The following is a 21051-nucleotide window of genomic DNA, read 5'->3' on the forward strand; positions in this document are numbered from 1 at the left end:
TGCTCGTTCTGTGCGTGAATTTCCTGCAAGACAGGAATGTCAGTGTTCTACCATGGCCAGCGAAGAGCCCGGATCTCAATCCCATTGAGCACGTCTGAATCCTGTTGGATCGGAGGGTGAGGGCTAGGGCCATTCCCCCCCCAGAAATGTCCAGGAACTTGCAGGTGCCTTGGTGGAAGAGTGGGGTAACATCTCACAGCAAGAACTGGCAAATCTGGTGCAGTCCATGAGGAGGAGATGCACTGCAGTACTTAATGCAGCTGGTGGCCACACCAGATACTGACTGTTACTTTTGATTTTGACCCCCCCCCCCCCTTTGTTCAGGGACACATTATACAATTTCTGTTAGTCACATGTCTGTGGAACTTGTTCAGTTTATGTCTCAGTTGTTGAATCTTGTTTTGTTCATACAAATATTTACACATGTTAAGTTTGTTGAAAATAAACACAGTTGACAGCGAGAGGACGTTTCTTTTTTCTGCTGAGTTTATGTTATAGAGGGACGGACGGACAGACAGACAGCAGGACGGACAGACAGTGGAGACGGCGTCACTGAAATCTTTATTCACAGATTCAGAGCCTGCAGTGAGATCAGTCGTGACATCACAGTCCTGTCATCACCGATATGACATCACAGTCGTGACATCACAGTCGTGACATCACAGAATGACATCACAGTCGTGACAACACAGCTGCGTCAATGCGACGGTTACACGCTGTCAAACAACGAGCAGCTAGCGTCCGCTAGCTAACATGCTAACATGTTTTTTTTTTTTTTTAGCTAATGTCTGCGAACATGCTAACATGGTTTGGTAGCTAGCGTCCGCTAACATGCTAACATGTTGTTTTTTTTAGCTAATGTCTGCGAACATGCTAACATGGTTTGGTAGCTAGCGTCCTCTAACATGTTAACATGTTGTTTTTTTTAGCTAATGTCTGCGAACATGCTAACATGGTTTGGTAGCTAGCGTCCGCTAACATGCTAACATGGTTTGGTAGCTAACGTCCGCTAACATGCTAACATGGTTTGGTAGCTAGCGTCCGCTAACATGCTAACATGGTTTGGTAGCTAACGTCCGCTAACATGCTAACATGGTTTGGTAGCTAGCGTCCGCTAACATGCTAACATGGTTTGGTAGCTAGCGTCCGCTAACATGCTAACATGCTAACATATTACATTTAAAAAATATATATATAAAACTTTCAAATGTGTTGAAAGCGTATAAAATGTACAACTGAGTAGAAACGAACAGAACTCTGGTCTATAATAACTCTGATATATCAAATCAACTATATAGAAATAATCCAGCAACATGTTTACACAGGTGAAGTGTTCAGAGACTATGGTGACGTCAGACAGAACTAGTGTTGTGATTGGGCGATGGAACGTACAGCGAAATCATTTGGGCTACTGTAATTGGCTGGCAGCTAAGGTCCTTGTCCAATCAGGTTGTTGTGGGGCGGAGATCAGCAGAGTTCTGTCTTCTTTGGTTGTTGTGTTGTGTTCTCTTTCTCTTTCCCACCTTTGTTTCTCTACCAGTTTTCTTGGCCCCTGAGGATGAGAACAGAATATTTAACATTATTAACAACATCAAAATACACAAGGAGTGAAGGAGGGAGAGAGGAGGGGGAGAGAGAGGAGAGGAGGAGAGGAGAGGAGAGGAGGAGAGAGGAGGGGAAGAGAGAGGAGAGAGGAGAGAGGAGGGGAGGAGAGAGGAGAGGGAGAAAGGAGAGAGGAGAGGAGAGGAGAGGAGAGGAGAGGAGAGGAGAGGAGAGGAGAGGAGAGAGGAGAGGAGGAGAGAGGAGGGAAGAGAGAGGAGAGAAGAAAGGAGGAGAGAGGAGAGAGGAGGAGAGAGGAGAGGAGAGAGAGAGAGGAGAGAGGAGAGAGGAGAGGAGGAGAGAGGAGAGGAAGAGAGAGGAGAGGAGAGAGGAGAGGAGGAGAGGAGGAGAGAGGAGAGGAGGAGAGAGGAGGGGAGGAGAGAGGAGAGAGGAGAGGAGGAGAGGAGGGGAAGGGAGAGGAGAGGAGGAGAGGAGGGGAGGACAGTTGTGGCTGCTTTGTGTGATGTATTGTTGTCTCTACCGTCTTTGCCCTTTGTGCTGTTGTCTGTTCCCGATAATGTTTGTATCGTGTTGTGTTGCTACCATGTTGTTGTCATGTTGTGCTGCTACCATGTTGTTGTCATGTTGTGCTGCTACCATGTTGTTGTCATGTTGTGTTTCTACCATGTTGTGTTGTCATGTTGTGTTGTCATGTTGTGTTGCTACCATGTTGTGTTGTCATGTTGTGTTGCTACCATGTTGTGTTGTCATGCTGTGTTGTCATGTTGTGCTGCTACCATGTTGTGTTGTCATGTTGTGTTGACACCATGTTGTGTTGTCATGTTGTGTTGACACCATGCTGTGTTGTCATGTTGTGTTGTCATGCTGTGTTGTCATGTTGTGTTGACACCATGCTGTGTTGTCATGTTGTGTTGTCATGCTGTGTTGTCATGTTGTGTTGACACCATGCTGTGTTGTCATGTTGTGTTGACACCATGTTGTGTTGCTGCCATGCTGTGTTGCTGTCTTAGGTCTCTCTTTATGTAGTGTTGTGTTGCTACCATGCTGTGTTGTCATGTTGTGTTGTCATGCTGTGTTGTCATGTTGTGTTGACACCATGCTGTGTTGTCATGTTGTGTTGACACCATGTTGTGTTGCTGCCATGCTGTGTTGTTGTCTTAGGTCTCTCTTCATGTAGTGTTGTGTTGCTGCCATGCTGTGTTGTCATGTTGTGTTGCTGCCTTGCTGTGTTGTCATGTGTTGCTACCATGCTGTGTTGTTGTCTTAGGTCTCTCTTCATGTAGTGTTGTGTTGCTACCATGCTGTGTTGTTGTCTTAGGTCTCTCTTCATGTAGTGTTGTGTTGCTACCATGCTGTGTTGTTGTCTTAGGTCTCTCTTTATGTAGTGTTGTGTTGCTACCATGCTGTGTTGTTGTCTTAGGTCTCTCTTTATGTAGTGTTGTGTTGCTACCGTGCTGTGTTGTTGTCTTAGGTCTCTCTTTATGTAGTGTTGTGTTGCTACCATGTTGTGTTGCTGCCTTGCTGTGTTGTCATGTGTTGCTACCGTGCTGTGTTGTTGTCTTAGGTCTCTCTTTATGTAGTGTTGTGTTGTCTCACTTGTCGTGATGTGTGTTTAGTCCTATATTTTAATTTAATTGATTTATATTTTGAATCGAAGGCCCCCAACCCCGCAGGAGGCCTTTTGCCTTTTGGTATGCCGTCACTGTAAATAATAATCTGTTCTTAAATGTCAATGTTAAATAAAGGTTAAATAAAAACAATAAATAAAAATATAAATCCCAGACTTGATGATGAAGGGTCCGGTCCTACGTAGACTTTAACAAGCGCCGCAGAGGTATCTATTCCTATTAGTAGCTATTCCTGTTAGTAGCTATTCCAGTTAGTAGCTATTCCTGTTAGTAGTTATTCCTGTTAGTATCTATTCCTGTTAGTAGCTATTCCTGATAGTAGTTATTCCTGTTAGTAGCTATTCCTGTCAGTAGCTATTCCTATTAGTAGCTATTTCTGTTAGTAGCTATTCCAGTTAGTAGCTATTCCTGTTAGTAGCTATTCCTGTTAGTAGCTATTCCTATTAGTAGCTATTCCTATTAGTAGCTATTCCTGTTAGTAGCTATTCCTATTAGTAGCTATTCCTGTTAGTAGCTATTCCTGTTAGTAGCTATTCCTGTTAGTAGCTATTCCTATTAGTAGCTATTCCTGTTAGTAGCTATTCCTATTAGTAGCTATTCCTATTAGTAGCTATTCCTGTTAGTAGCTATTCCTATTAGTAGCTATTCCTGTTAGTAGCTATTCCTGTTAGTAGCTATTCCTGTTAGTAGCTATTCCTGTTAGTAGCTATTCCTATTAGTAGCTATTCCTGTTAGTAACTATTCCTGTTAGTAGCTATTCCTGTTAGTAGCTATTCCTATTAGTAGCTATTCCTATTAGTAGATATTCCTATTAGTAGTTATTCCTATTAGTAGCTATTCCTATTAGTAGCTATTCCTGATAGTAGCTATTCCTATTAGTAGCTATTCCTATTAGTAGTTATTCCTATTAGTAGTTATTCCTATTAGTAGCTATTCCTGTTAGTAGCTATTCCTATTAGTAGCTATTCCTGTTAGTAGCTATTCCTGTTAGTAGCTATTCCTGTTAGTAGCTATTCCTATTAGTAGCTATTCCTGTTAGTAACTATTCCTGTCAGTAGCTATTCCTGTTAGTAGCTATTCCTATTAGTAGCTATTCCTATTAGTAGATATTCCTATTAGTAGTTATTCCTATTAGTAGCTATTCCTAGTAGTAGTTATTCCTGATAGTAGCTATTCCTATTAGTAGCTATTCCTATTAGTAGTTATTCCTATTAGTAGTTATTCCTATTAGTAGCTATTCCTATTAGTAGCTATTCCTATTAGTAGTTATTCCTGTTAGTAGCTATTCCTGTTAGTAGCTATTCCTATTAGTAGTTATTCCTATTAGTTTCTATTCCTGTTAGTAACTATTCCTGTTAGTAACTATTCCTGTTAGTAGCTAATCCTATTAGTATCTATTCCTATTAGTAGCAATTCCTATTAGTAGCTATTCCTGTTAGTATCTATTCCTATTCGTAGCTATTCCTATTAGTAGCTATTCCTATTAGTAGCTATTCCTATTAGTAGATATTCCTATTAGTAGTTATTCCTATTAGTAGCTATTCCTATTAGTAGCTATTCCTGATAGTAGCTATTCCTATTAGTAGCTATTCCTATTAGTAGTTATTCCTATTAGTAGTTATTCCTATTAGTAGCTATTCCTGTTAGTAGCTATTCCTATTAGTAGCTATTCCTGTTAGTAGCTATTCCTGTTAGTAGCTATTCCTGTTAGTAGCTATTCCTATTAGTAGCTATTCCTGTTAGTAACTATTCCTGTCAGTAGCTATTCCTGTTAGTAGCTATTCCTATTAGTAGCTATTCCTATTAGTAGATATTCCTATTAGTAGTTATTCCTATTAGTAGCTATTCCTAGTAGTAGTTATTCCTGATAGTAGCTATTCCTATTAGTAGCTATTCCTATTAGTAGTTATTCCTATTAGTAGTTATTCCTATTAGTAGCTATTCCTATTAGTAGCTATTCCTATTAGTAGTTATTCCTGTTAGTAGCTATTCCTGTTAGTAGCTATTCCTATTAGTAGTTATTCCTATTAGTTTCTATTCCTGTTAGTAACTATTCCTGTTAGTAACTATTCCTGTTAGTAGCTAATCCTATTAGTATCTATTCCTATTAGTAGCAATTCCTATTAGTAGCTATTCCTGTTAGTATCTATTCCTATTCGTAGCTATTCCTATTAGTAGCTATTCCTATTAGTAGCTATTCCTGTTAGTAGCTATTCATATTAGTAGCTATTCCTATTAGTAGCTATTCCTGCTAGTAGCTATTCCTGTTAGTAGCTATTCCTATTAGTAAATATTCCTGTTAGTATCTATTCCTATTAGTAGCTATTCCTGTTAGTAGCTATTCCTGTTAGTAGTTATTCCTGTTAGTAGCTATTCCTATCAGTAGCTATTCCTATTAGTAGCTATTCCTATTAGTAGCTATTCCTATTAGTAGCTATTCCTATTAGTAGTTATTCCTGTTAGTAGCTATTCCTATTAGTAGTTATTCCTGTTAGTAGCTATTCCTCCCCATGGTGGAGTTGCTGCGGTAGCTCTCTTGTTAAGTATATGTAGCGTTAAGCTGCTTGGTTATTCTAAACGGACAGTGCTGCGGTCAAAGAGCCTAGCTTAGACTAAAAAGACTCCTGGCTAACATCCGCAAGCATGAATAACGTCCGGCGAGTGAAACTTACTAGCTTTCCTCCAGCGTTATGGCAACCCTATTTCCTATTTCCTATTTCCTGGAGTTGGAGGGAGTCTCTCTAAGGAGTGGAGGGTACACCCCTGGGGGGTCTCCCAGATAAGGGAAATGTTCGGCAGGGCCGGACATAGATCTTTACACATCGCGAGAAAACTTGCATTGTTGTCTGTTTTTCTCGATGAGGGAGTCGAGCGCTTCTCAGGCCTCGGATCCTCTTTTAGCGGGTAAAATCGTCCATCGTCGGTTGCAACACTCACTGCTGAGTTCCAAACTGCCTCTGGAAGCAACGGCAGCGCAATAACTGTTTGTCGGGAGCTTCATGAAAATGGGTTTCCACGGCAGCCGCAAAAAAAACTTAAAATCACCATCCACAATGCCGAGCGCCAGCTGGAATGGTGTAAATCTCGTCGCCATTGGACTCTGGAAACGTGTTCTCTGGAGTGATGAATCACGCTTCACCATCTGGCAGTCCGACGGACAAATCTGGGTTTGGCGGATGCCAGGAGAATGCTACCTGCCCGAATGTATAGTGCCAACTGTAAAGTTTGGTGGAGGATGAATAATGGTCTGAGGCTGTTTTTCATGGTTCGGGCCCCTTAGTTCCAGTGAAGGGAAATCTTAAAGCTACAGCATAGAATGACATTCTAGATGATTCTGTGCTTCCAATTTTGTGGCAACAGTTTGGGGAAGGCCCTTTCCTATTTCAGCATGACAATGTGCACGAAGCGAGGTCCATACAGAAATGGTTTGTCGAGATCGGTGTGGAAGAACTTGACTGGCCTGCAGAGCACCCTGACCTCAACCCTATCGAACACCTTTGGGATGAATTGGCACGATGACTGCGAGCCAGGGCCTAATCACCCAACATCAGCACCCGACCTCCCTAATGGTCTTGTGGCTGAATGGAAGCAAGTCCCTGCAGCAATGTTCCAACATCTAGTGGAAATCCTTCCCAGAAGAGTGGAGGCTGTTAGAGCAGCAAAGGGGGGGACCAACTCCATATTAATGACCATCATTTTGGAATGAGATGTTGGAAAAGCAGATGTTTATTTCCCCATAGTTGTGTTGTACCCGAGCTGACAGGGAACATAACATTACGACTCTAACTACTGATCCCTGAAGGAGGGAGAATGAGGTACCGAGCTGACCCGACGGACAGGGAACGTAACATTACGACTCTAACTACTGATCCCTGAAGGAGGGAGAATGAGGTACCGAGCTGACCCGACGGACAGGGAACATAACATTACGACTCTAACTACTGATCCCTGAAGGAGGGAGAATGAGGTACCGAGCTGACCCGACTAACAGGGAACATAACATTACGACTCTAACTACTGATCCCTGAAGGAGGGAGAATGAGGTACCGAGCTGACCCGACGGACAGGGAACATAACATTACGACTCTAACTACTGATCCCTGAAGGAGGGAGAATGAGGTACCGAGCTGACCCGACGGACAGGGAACATAACATTACGACTCTAACTACTGATCCCTGAAGGAGGGAGAATGAGGTACCGAGCTGACCCGACGGACAGGGAACATAACATTACGACTCTAACTACTGATCCCTGAAGGAGGGAGAATGAGGTACCGAGCTGACCCGACGGACAGGGAACATAACATTACGACTCTAACTACTGATCCCTGAAGGAGGGAGAATGAGGTACCGAGCTGACCCGACGGACAGGGAACATAACATTACGACTCTAACTACTGATCCCTGAAGGAGGGAGAATGAGGTACCGAGCTGACCCGACGGACAGGGAACATAACATTACGACTCTAACTACTGATCCCTGAAGGAGGGAGAATGAGGTACCGAGCTGACCCTACGGACAGGGAACATAACATTACGACTCTAACTACTGATCCCTGAAGGAGGGAGAATGAGGTACCGAGCTGACCCGACGGACAGGGAACATAACATTACGACTCTAACTACTGATCCCTGAAGGAGGGAGAATGAGGTACCGAGCTGACCCGACGGACAGGGAACATAACATTACGACTCTAACTACTGATCCCTGAAGGAGGGAGAATGAGGTACCGAGCTGACCCGACGGACAGGGAACGTAACATTACGACTCTAACTACTGATCCCTGAAGGAGGGAGAATGAGGTACCGAGCTGACCCGACGGACAGGGAACGTAACATTACGACTCTAACTACTGATCCCTGAAGGAGGGAGAATGAGGTACCGAGCTGACCCGACGGACAGGGAACATAACATTACGACTCTAACTACTGATCCCTGAAGGAGGGAGAATGGGGTACCGAGCTGACCCGACGGACAGGGAACATAACATTACGACTCTAACTACTGATCCCTGAAGGAGGGAGAATGAGGTACCGAGCTGACCCGACGGACAGGGAACATAACATTACGACTCTAACTACTGATCCCTGAAGGAGGGAGAATGAGGTACCGAGCTGACCCGACGGACAGGGAACATAACATTACGACTCTAACTACTGATCCCTGAAGGAGGGAGAATGAGGTACCGAGCTGACCCGACGGACAGGGAACATAACATTACGACTCTAACTACTGATCCCTGAAGGAGGGAGAATGAGGTACCGAGCTGACCCGACGGACAGGGAACATAACATTACGACTCTAACTACTGATCCCTGAAGGAGGGAGAATGAGGTACCGAGCTGACCCGACGGACAGGGAACATAACATTACGACTCTAACTACTGATCCCTGAAGGAGGGAGAATGAGGTACCGAGCTGACCCGACGGACAGGGAACATAACATTACGACTCTAACTACTGATCCCTGAAGGAGGGAGAATGAGGTACCGAGCTGACCCGACGGACAGGGAACGTAACATTACGACTCTAACTACTGATCCCTGAAGGAGGGAGAATGAGGTACCGAGCTGACCCGACGGACAGGGAACGTAACATTACGACTCTAACTACTGATCCCTGAAGGAGGGAGAATGGGGTACCGAGCTGACCCGACGGACAGGGAACGTAACATTACGACTCTAACTACTGATCCCTGAAGGAGGGAGAATGAGGTACCGAGCTGACCCGACGGACAGGGAACATAACATTACGACTCTAACTACTGATCCCTGAAGGAGGGAGAATGAGGTACCGAGCTGACCCGACGGACAGGGAACATAACATTACGACTCTAACTACTGATCCCTGAAGGAGGGAGAATGAGGTACCGAGCTGACCCGACGGACAGGGAACATAACATTACGACTCTAACTACTGATCCCTGAAGGAGGGAGAATGAGGTACCGAGCTGACCCGACGGACAGGGAACATAACATTACGACTCTAACTACTGATCCCTGAAGGAGGGAGAATGAGGTACCGAGCTGACCCGACGGACAGGGAACATAACATTACGACTCTAACTACTGATCCCTGAAGGAGGGAGAATGAGGTACCGAGCTGACCCGACGGACAGGGAACATAACATTACGACTCTAACTACTGATCCCTGAAGGAGGGAGAATGAGGTACCGAGCTGACCCGACGGACAGGGAACATAACATTACGACTCTAACTACTGATCCCTGAAGGAGGGAGAATGAGGTACCGAGCTGACCCGACGGACAGGGAACATAACATTACGACTCTAACTACTGATCCCTGAAGGAGGGAGAATGAGGTACCGAGCTGACCCGACGGACAGGGAACATAACATTACGACTCTAACTACTGATCCCTGAAGGAGGGAGAATGAGGTACCGAGCTGACCCGACGGACAGGGAACATAACATTACGACTCTAACTACTGATCCCTGAAGGAGGGAGAATGAGGTACCGAGCTGACCCGACGGACAGGGAACATAACATTACGACTCTAACTACTGATCCCTGAAGGAGGGAGAATGAGGTACCACACCTGTTCGGCCCCACGCCGCCCGGTTAGGCGCTCGGTGAAGAGCGCTAATGAGTTGAGGATTATTACCTGTGGAAGGTAGGCCCTTCCGGTAAAGTGTTGAGGATTATTACCTGTGGAAGGTGGGGCCTTCCGGTAAGGTGTTGAGGATTATTACCTGTGGAAGGTAGGGCCTCCCGGTAAGGTGTTGAGGATTATTACCTGTGGAAGGTAGGGCCTCCCGGTAAGGTGTAGAGGATTATTACCTGTGGAAGGTGGGGCCCTTCCGGTAAGGTGTAGAGGATTATTACCTGTGGAAGGTGGGGCCTCCCGGTAAGGTGCAGAGTTCTTTGGTCTTGTCTGGCGTGATTTTAGTTCTTCAAAAACAAAGTGGCGAGAGTTCGACTCCCCAAATAGTTGTGTTGTACCTGGTTTCCCTCCTTCAGGAAACAGTAGTTGTAGTCATAACATTGTTCTAACTACAGGGGAAAGGTAGCTAGATGTTATATGGTAGGAAACCCGACCCTGAGAATCAGTGGCTAGGGTCTGGTTTCACTTGACTCTTTTGAGATAGAGGCTCTACATCCCTGCCTTCGTCACTACCTGTTAAATAAAATACTAAATACTCAATACTAAATAAAATATGAAATGCTAAATACTAAATAAAATACTAAATACTAAATACTAAATACTAAATACTAAATACTAAATAAAATATTAAATACTAAATACTAAATACTAAATACTAAATAAAAATACTGAATGCTGAGTGCTAGATGCTAAATAAGGTGCTGAGTGCTAGATGCTGAGTGCTAAATGAGGTGCTGAGTGCTGAGTGCTGGTGCTAGATGGATGAGGTGCTGGTGCTGGAGTAGGTGCTGAGTGCTGGTGCTGGTGCTGGAGTGCTGGGTGCTGGTGCTGGGTGAGGTGCTAGGTGCTGGTGCTGGTGCTGAGTGCTGGTGCTAGATAGTGCTGGAGTGCTGCGTGCTGAGTGCTGGTGCTGGAGTGGGGTGCTGGTGCTGGTGCTGGTGCTGGTGCAGGGTGCTAGATGGGTGCTGGTGCTAGTGCTGGAGTGCTGAGATGAGGTGCTGGTGCTGGGTGCTAGATGGTGGGTGTGAGTGCTGGTGCTGGTGCTGGAGTGCTGGTGCTGGAGTGGGGTGCTGGGTGCTGGTGCTGGATGGGGTGCTGGAGTGCTAGAGTGGGTGCTGGAGTGCTGGTGCTGGTGCTGGTGCTGGAGTGGGGTGCTGGTGCTGGGTGCTGGTGCTGAGTGCTAGAGTGGGGTGCTGGAGTGCTGCGTGCTGGGTGCTGGGTGCTGGGTGCTGGTGCTGGATGGGTGCTGGGTGCTGAGTGCTGGTGCTGGTGCGGGTGCTGGAGTAGGGTGCTGGGTGCTGAGTGCTGGTGGTAGAGGGGGGTGCTGAGTGCTGAGTGCTGGAGTGGGAGTGGCGGGTGCTGGGTGCTGGTGCTGGTGCTGGGTGCGGGATGAGGTGCTGGTGCTGGTGCTGGTGAGGTGCTGGTGCTGGAGTGGGGTGCTGGAGTGCTGAGTGCTGAGTGCTGAAGTGAGGTGCTGGGGTGCTGAGTGCTGAGTACTAAATAAAATACTAAATACTAAATACTAAATAAAATACTAAATACTAAATACTAAATACTAAATAAAATACTAAATGCTAAATACTAAATACGATGGAGAACAGGTTCTTAAAAAAAAAAAAAAAAACATTGTACATCGTAGCCATTTATCAGACGCTCTTATCCAGACCCACTTACAGTAGTGAATACATACATCTCATACATTTATTTTTTCCCGTACTGGTCCCCCCGTGGGAATCGAACCCACAACCCTGGCATTGCGAACACCATGCAAACACCATGCTCTACCAACCATGCAAACACCATGCAAACACCATGCTCTACCAACCATGCCAACACCATGCCAACACCATGCCAACACCATGCAAACACCATGCTCTACCAACCATGCCAACACCATGCCAACACCATGCAAACACCAGCACACCATGCCAACACCATGCAAACACCATGCTCTACCAACCATACAAACACCATGCAAACACCATGCAAACACCATGCAAACACCATGCCAACACCATGCTCTACCAACCATGTCAACACCATGCAAACACCATGCTCTACCAACCATGCAAACACCATGCAAACACCATGCTCTACCAACCATGCCAACACCATGCAAACACCATGCAAACACCATGCAAACACCATGCTCTACCAACCATGCCAACACCATGCAAACACCATGCCAACACCATGCAAACACCATGCAAACACCATGCAAACACCATGCAAACACCATGCCAACACCATGCAAACACCATGCAAACACCATGCCAACACCATGCCAACACCATGCTCTACCAACCATGCAAACACCATGCCAACACCATGCCAACACCATGCCAACACCATGCCAACACCATGCCAACACCATGCTCTACCAACCATGCCAACACCATGCAAACACCATGCCAACACCATGCCAACACCATGCAAACACCATGCAAACACCATGCCAACACCATGCCAACACCATGCCAACACCATGCCAACACCATGCTCTACCAACCATGCCAACACCATGCAAACACCATGCTCTACCAACCATGCCAACACCATGCAAACACCATGCAAACACCATGCCAACACCATGCCAACACCATGCCAACACCATGCTCTACCAACCATGCCAACACCATGCAAACACCATGCTCTACCAACCATGCAAACACCATGCCAACACCATGCCAACACCATGCCAACACCATGCAAACACCATGCCAACACCATGCTCTACCAACCATGCCAACACCATGCAAACACCATGCAAACACCATGCAAACACCATGCAAACACCATGCCAACACCATGCCAACACCATGCTCTACCAACCATGCCAACACCATGCAAACACCATGCAAACACCATGCTCTACCAACCATACAAACACCATGCAAACACCATGCAAACACCATGCAAACACCATGCCAACACCATGCTCTACCAACCATGTCAACACCATGCAAACACCATGCCAACACCATGCAAACACCATGCAAACACCATGCCAACACCATGCCAACACCATGCTCTACCAACCATGCAAACACCATGCCAACACCATGCAAACACCATGCTCTACCAACCATGCCAACACCATGCAAACACCATGCAAACACCATGCTCTACCAACCATGCCAACACCATGCAAACACCATGCCAACACCATGCCAACACCATGCCAACACCATGCCAACACCATGCCAACACCATGCCAACACCATGCAAACACCATGCAAACACCATGCTCTACCAACCATGCCAACACCATGCAAACACCATGCTCTACCAACCATGCCAACACCATGCCAACACCATGCCAACACCATGCAAACACCATGCCAACACCATGCTCTACCAACCATGCCAACACCATGCAAACACCATGCTCTACCAACCATGCCAACACCATGCCAACACCATGCCAACACCATGCCAACACCATGCAAACACCATGCAAACACCATGCCAACACCATGCAAACACCATGCTCTACCAACCATGCCAACACCATGCAAACACCATGCCAACACCATGCCAACACCATGCCAACACCATGCAAACACCATGCCAACACCATGCTCTACCAACCATGCCAACACCATGCAAACACCATGCCAACACCATGCAAACACCATGCAAACACCATGCCAACACCATGCCAACACCATGCTCTACCAACCATGCCAACACCATGCCAACACCATGCAAACACCATGCAAACACCATGCAAACACCATGCTCTACCAACCATGCCAACACCATGCAAACACCATGCCAACACCATGCAAACACCATGCAAACACCATGCAAACACCATGCCAACACCATGCAAACACCATGCCAACACCATGCTCTACCAACCATGCCAACACCATGCAAACACCATGCCAACACCATGCAAACACCATGCAAACACCATGCCAACACCATGCCAACACCATGCTCTACCAACCATGCCAACACCATGCCAACACCATGCAAACACCATGCAAACACCATGCCAACACCATGCTCTACCAACCATGCAAACACCATGCAAACACCATGCCAACACCATGCAAACACCATGCAAACACCATGCCAACACCATGCCAACACCATGCTCTACCAACCATGCAAACACCATGCCAACACCATGCTCTACCAACCATGCCAACACCATGCCAACACCATGCCAACACCATGCTCTACCAACCATGCCAACACCATGCAAACACCATGCAAACACCATGCCAACACCATGCAAACACCATGCCAACACCATGCTCTACCAACCATGCCAACACCATGCCAACACCATGCAAACACCATGCAAACACCATGCTCTACCAACCATGCCAACACCATGCCAACACCATGCAAACACCATGCAAACACCATGCAAACACCATGCTCTACCAACCATGCCAACACCATGCCAACACCATGCTCTACCAACCATGCCAACACCATGCCAACACCATGCCTACCAACCATGCCAACACCATGCCAACACCATGCTCTACCAACCATGCCAACACCATGCCAACACCATGCCAACACCATGCCAACACCATGCTCTACCAACCATGCCAACACCATGCCAACACCATGCTCTACCAACCATGCCAACACCATGCAAACACCATGCCAACACCATGCAAACACCATGCTCTACCAACCATGCCAACACCATGCCAACACCATGCCAACACCATGCCAACACCATACCAACACCATGCTCTACCAACTGAGCCACACGAGGGTATTTAGCAAGTTTGCATCAACTACCTTCACTAAAACCACTTCAAAAAAAGTTCTGCCTGCAAAACTTTGATTTGGATTCGCAACGTTGTGGCATGTCTGCCTCGTGATTCGTTATGGAGAGCTGTCCGTCATGAAGAGGACCCGCCCTGTTTGGTTGTGGCATGTCTGCCTCGTGATTCGTTATGGAGAGCTGTCCGTCATGAAGAGGACCCGCCCTGTTTGGTTGTGGCATGTCTGCCTCGTGATTCGTTATGGAGAGCTGTCCGTCATGAAGAGGACCCGCCCTGTTTGGTTGTGGCATGTCTGCCTCGTGATTCGTTATGGAGAGCTGTCCGTCATGAAGAGGACCCGCCCTGTTTGTTTTCCCTTTATGGTCATTTAGACCAGATCCTAGTCGCTGTTGGATCGGGTTTTCAAGACTAGAAAATAGCCACTACAGAAGGAAGGGAGGAAGGAAGGAAAGGAAGGGAGGAAGGAGTGAGGAGTGAGTGAGTGAGTGAGTGAGTGAGTGAGTGAGTGAGTGAGTGAGTGAGTGAGTGAGTGAGTGAGTGAGTGAGTGAGTGAGTGAGTGAGTGAGTGAGTGAGTGAGTGAGTGAGTGAGTGAGTGAGGTGAGTGTACCTACTCTTCAAACACATCCTCCGTATCCATCCTCCTGTAGAACTTGGCCAGTTTGACGGACAGGATGATGCTGGGGACGAGGAACACACAGCAGCAACCCAGACCGAACCAGAAGGTATTCTAGAAACACACAGAGAGATATAACCTGAACCCAGACAAGAATATATTATATAACACACAGAGAGATTTAACCTGAACCCAGACCAGAATATATTATATAACACACAGAGAGATATAACCTTAACCCAGACCAGAATATATTATATAACACACAGAGAGATATAACCTGAACCCAGACCAGAATATATTATATAACACACAGAGAGATTTAACCTGAACCCAGACCAGAATATATTATATAACACACAGAGAGATATAACCTGAACCCAGACCAGAATATATTATATAACACACAGAGAGATATAACCTGAACCCAGACCAGAATATATTATATAACACACAGAGAGATATAACCTGAACCCAGACCAGAATATATTATATAACACACAGAGAGATATAACCTGAACCCAGACCAGAATATATTATATAACACACAGAGAGATATAACCTGAACCCAGACCAGAATATATTATATAACACACAGAGAGATTTAACCTGAACCCAGACCAGAATATATTATATAACACACAGAGAGATATAACCTGAACCCAGACCAGAATATATTATATAACACACAGAGAGATATAAACTTAACCCAGACCAGAATATATTATATAACACACAGAGAGATATAACCTTAACCCAGACCAGAATATATTATATAACACACAAGAGATATAACCTGAACCCAGACCAGAATATATTATATAACACACAGAGAGATATAACCTGAACCCAGACCAGAATATATTATATAACACACAGAGAGATATAACCTTAACCCAGACCAGAATATATTATATAACACACAGAGAGATATAACCTGAACCCAGACCAGAATATATTATATAACACACAGAGAGATATAACCTGAACCCAGACCAGAATATATTATATAACACACAGAGAGATATAACCTTAACCCAGACCAGAATATATTATATAACACACAGAGAGATATAACCTTAACCCAGACCAGAATATATTATATAACACACAGAGAGATATAACCTGAACCCAGACCAGAATATATTATATAACACACAGAGAGATATAACCTTAACCCAGACCAGAATATATTATATAACACACAGAGAGATATAACCTGAACCCAGACCAGAATATATTATATAACACACAGAGAGATATAACCTGAACCCAGACCAGAATATATTATATAACACACAGAGAGATATAACCTGAACCCAGACCAGAATATATTATATAACACACAGAGAGATATAACCTTAACCCAGACCAGAATATATTATATAACACACAGAGAGATATAACCTTAACCCAGACCAGAATATATTATATAACACACAGAGAGATATAACCTTAACCCAGACCAGAATATATTATATAACACACAGAGAGATATAACCTTAACCCAGACCAGAATATATTATATAACACACAGAGAGATATAACCTTAACCCAGACCAGAATATATTATATAACACACAGAGAGATATAACCTGAACCCAGACCAGAATATATTATATAACACACAGAGAGATATAACCTGAACCCAGACCAGAATATATTATATAACACACAGAGAGATATAACCTTAACCCAGACCAGAATATATTATATAACACACAGAGAGATATAACCTGAACCCAGACCAGAATATATTATATAACACACAGAGAGATATAACCTGAACCCAGACCAGAATATATTATATAACACACAGAGAGATATAACCTGAACCCAGACCAGAATATATTATATAACACACAGAGAGATATAACCTTAACCCAGACCAGAATATATTATATAACACACAGAGAGATATAACCTGAACCCAGACCAGAATATATTATATAACACACAGAGAGATATAACCTTAACCCAGACCAGAATATATTATATAACACACAGAGAGATATAACCTTAACCCAGACCAGAATATATTATATAACACACAGAGAGATATAACCTTAACCCAGACCAGAATATATTATATAACACACAGAGAGATATAACCTTAACCCAGACCAGAATATATTATATAACACACAGAGAGATATAACCTGAACCCAGACCAGAATATATTATATAACACACAGAGAGATATAACCTGAACCCAGACCAGAATATATTATATAACACACAGAGAGATATAACCTGAACCCAGACCAGAATATATTATATAACACACAGAGAGATATAACCTTAACCCAGACCAGAATATATTATATAACACACAGAGAGATATAACCTTAACCCAGACCAGAATATATTATATAACACACAGAGAGATATAACCTTAACCCAGACCAGAATATATTATATAACACACAGAGAGATATAACCTGAACCCAGACCAGAATATATTATATAACACACAGAGAGATATAACCTTAACCCAGACCAGAATATATTATATAACACACAGAGAGATATAACCTTAACCCAGACCAGAATATATTATATAACACACAGACAGCACATACCGACTCAGACAGACAGCACATACCGACTCAAACAGACAGCACATACCGACTCAGACAGACAGCAGATACCGACTCAGACTGACAGCAAATACCGACATAGACAGACAGCACATACTGACTCAGACAGACAGCACATACAGACTCAGACAGACAGCACATACCGACTCAGACAGACAGCACATACAGACTCAGACAGACAGCAAATACCGACTCAGACAGACAGCACATACCGACACAGACAGACAGCAAATACCGACATAGACAGACAGCACATACCGACACAGACAGACAGCAAATAGCGACATAGACAGACAGCACATACTGACACAGATAGACAGCAAATACCGACATAGACAGACAGCACATACCGACTCAGACAGACAGCACATACCGACTCAGACAGACAGCACATACCAACTCAGACAGACAGCACATACCGACTCAGACAGACAGCACATACCGACACAGACAGACAGCACATACCGACTCAGACAGACAGCACATACCGACTCAGACAGAGAGCACATACCGACTCAGACAGAGAGCACATACCGACTCAGACAGACAGCACATACTGACTCAGACAGACATCACATACCGACTCAGACAGACAGCACATACCGACTCAGACAGACAGCACATACCGACTCAGACAGACAGCACATACCGACTCAGACAGACATCACATACCCACTCAGACAGACAGCACATACCGACTCAGACAGACATCACATACCGACTCAGACAGACAGCACATACAAACTCAGACAGACAGCACATACCGACTCAGACAGACAGCACATACCGACTCAGACAGACAGCACATACCCGACTCAGACTGACAGCACATACCGACTCAGACAGACAGCACATACCGACTCAGACAGACAGCACATACCGACTCAGACAGACAGCACATACCGACTCAGACAGAGAGCACATACCGACTCAGACAGAGAGCACATACCGACTCAGACAGACAGCACATACCAACTCAGACAGACATCCCATACAGACTCAGACAGACAGCACATACCGACTCAGACAGACAGCACATACCGACTCAGACAGACAGCACATACCGACAGCACATACCGACTCAGACAGACATCACATACCGACTCAGACAGACATCACATACCGACTCAGACAGACAGCACATACCGACTCAGACAGACAGTTCCTGTGTATCTTACCACTGAGTCGACTATGAAGCTGCAGGCTACTATCTCCATGGAGTCAATGAGGTTACTGATGGGCTTACACTGGGCCACCTCCCCTGTTAGCTAGGACACAGACATTACACACACAGACATTACACTGGGCCACCTCCCCTGTTAGCTAGGACACAGACAATACACACACAGACATTACACTGGGCCACCTCCCCTGTTAGCTAGGACACAGACATTACACACACAGACATTACACTGGGCCACCTCCCCTGTTAGCTAGGACACAGACATTACACACACAGACATTACACTGGGCCACCTCCCCTGTTAGCTAGGACACAGACAATACACTGGGCCACCTCCCCTGTTAGCTAGGACACAGACATTACACACACAGACATTACACTGGGCCACCTCCCCTGTTAGCTAGGACACAGACATTACACACACAGACATTACACTGGGCCACCTCCCCTGTTAGCTAGGACACAGACATTACACACACAGACATTACACTGGGCCACCTCCCCTGTTAGCTAGGACACAGACATTACACACACAGACATTACACTGGGCCACCTCCCCTGTTAGCTAGGACACAGACATTACACTGAGCCCTCTCCCCTGTTAGCTAGGACACAGACATTACACACATATGCTTTAAACAATATGGAGGAGAGGTTAGGTTAGGACTGGAGGAGAGGTTAGGACTGGAGGAGAGGTTAGGACTGGAGGGACTGGAGGAGAGGTTAGGACTGGAGGGACTGGAGGAGAGATTAGGACTGGAGGAGAGGTTAGGACTGGAGGAGAGGTTAAGGACTGGAGGAGAGATTAGGACTGGAGGAGAGGTTAGGACTGGAGGAGAGGTTAGGACTGGAGGGACTGGAGGAGAGATTAGGACTGGAGGAGAGATTAGGACTGGAGGAGTGGTTAGGACTGGAGGAGAGGTTAGGACTGGAGGAGAGGTTAGGACTGGAGGAGAGGTTAGGACTGGAGGAGAGGTTAAGGACTGGAGGAGAGGTTAGGACTGGAGGAGAGATTAGGACTGGAGGAGAGCTTAGGACTGGAGGAGAGGTTAGGACTGGAGGAGAGGTTAGGACTGGAGGGACTGGAGGAGAGGTTAGGACTGGAGGAGAGGTTAGGACTGGAGGAGAGGTTAGGACTGGAGGGACTGGAGGAGAGATTAGGACTGGAGGAGAGATTAGGACTGGAGGAGAGATTAGGACTGGAGGAGAGATTAGGACTGGAGGAGAGATTAGGACTGGAGGAGAGGTTAGGACTGGAGGAGAGGTTAGGACTGGAGGAGAGATTAGGACTGGAGGAGAGATTAGGACTGGAGGAGAGGTTAGGACTGGAGGGACTGGAGGAGAGGTTAGGACTGGTGGAGAGATTAGGACTGGAGGAGAGGTTAGGACTGGAGGGACTGGAGGAGAGATTAGGACTGGAGGAGAGGTTAGGACTGGAGGAGAGGTTAGGACTGGAGGAGAGGTTAGGACTGGAGGAGAGGTTAGGACTGGAGGAGAGGTTAGGACTGGAGGAGAGGTTAGGACTGGAGGGACTGGAGGAGAGATTAGGACTGGAGGAGAGGTTAGGACTGGAGGGACTGGACGAGAGGTTAGGACTGGAGGAGAGGTTAGGACTGGAGGAGAGATTAGGACTGGAGGAGAGGTTAGGACTGGAGGGACTGGAGGAGAGGTTAGGACTGGAGGAGAGGTTAGGATTGGAGGGACTGGAGGAGAGGTTAGGACTGGAGGAGAGGTTAGGACTGGAGGAGAGGTTAGGACTGGAGGAGAGGTTAGGACTGGAGGAGAGGTTAGGACTGGAGGGACTGGAGGAGAGGTTAGGACTGGAGGGACTGGAGGAGAGATTAGGACTGGAGGAGAGGTTAGGACTGGAGGAGAGGTTAGGACTGGAGGAGAGGTTAGGACTGGAGGAGAGGTTAGGACTGGAGGAGAGGTTAGGACTGGAGGGACTGGAGGGACTGGAGGAGAGGTTAGGACTGGAGGAGAGGTTAGGACTGGAGGGACTGGAGGAGAGGTTAGGACTGGAGGAGAGGTTAGGACTGGAGGGACTGGAGGAGAGATTAGGACTGGAGGAGAGATTAGG

General features: G+C 45.8%; 1 protein-coding gene across 5 annotated transcripts in view; it reads right to left on the minus strand.

The window, feature by feature from the left end:
• Nucleotides 1-533: 533 nt before the first annotated feature.
• The window catches only part of LOC106596983 (prominin-1-A-like), a 52555-nt gene continuing 32037 nt past the window's right edge, over nucleotides 534-21051 (minus strand). For 2 of the 5 annotated variants that reach the window (XM_045713837.1, XM_045713836.1), the window contains 3 exons: nucleotides 18967-19056; nucleotides 15187-15302; nucleotides 534-1552 (listed from right to left, as the gene is read on the minus strand). In XM_045713837.1, the coding sequence (XP_045569793.1) occupies nucleotides 1534-1552; nucleotides 15187-15302; nucleotides 18967-19056 (225 nt within the window). In that variant the 3' untranslated portion in view covers nucleotides 534-1533. Of the gene's footprint in view, nucleotides 1553-15186; nucleotides 15303-18966; nucleotides 19057-19077; nucleotides 19537-21051 lie in introns of those variants that run through there. The other 3 variants (XM_045713839.1, XM_045713838.1, XM_045713840.1) reach the window with 2 other exon arrangements.

The sequence above is a fragment of the Salmo salar genome, unplaced genomic scaffold (genome assembly GCF_905237065.1).
Source record: "Salmo salar unplaced genomic scaffold, Ssal_v3.1, whole genome shotgun sequence".
Lineage (NCBI taxonomy): Eukaryota > Metazoa > Chordata > Actinopteri > Salmoniformes > Salmonidae > Salmo > Salmo salar.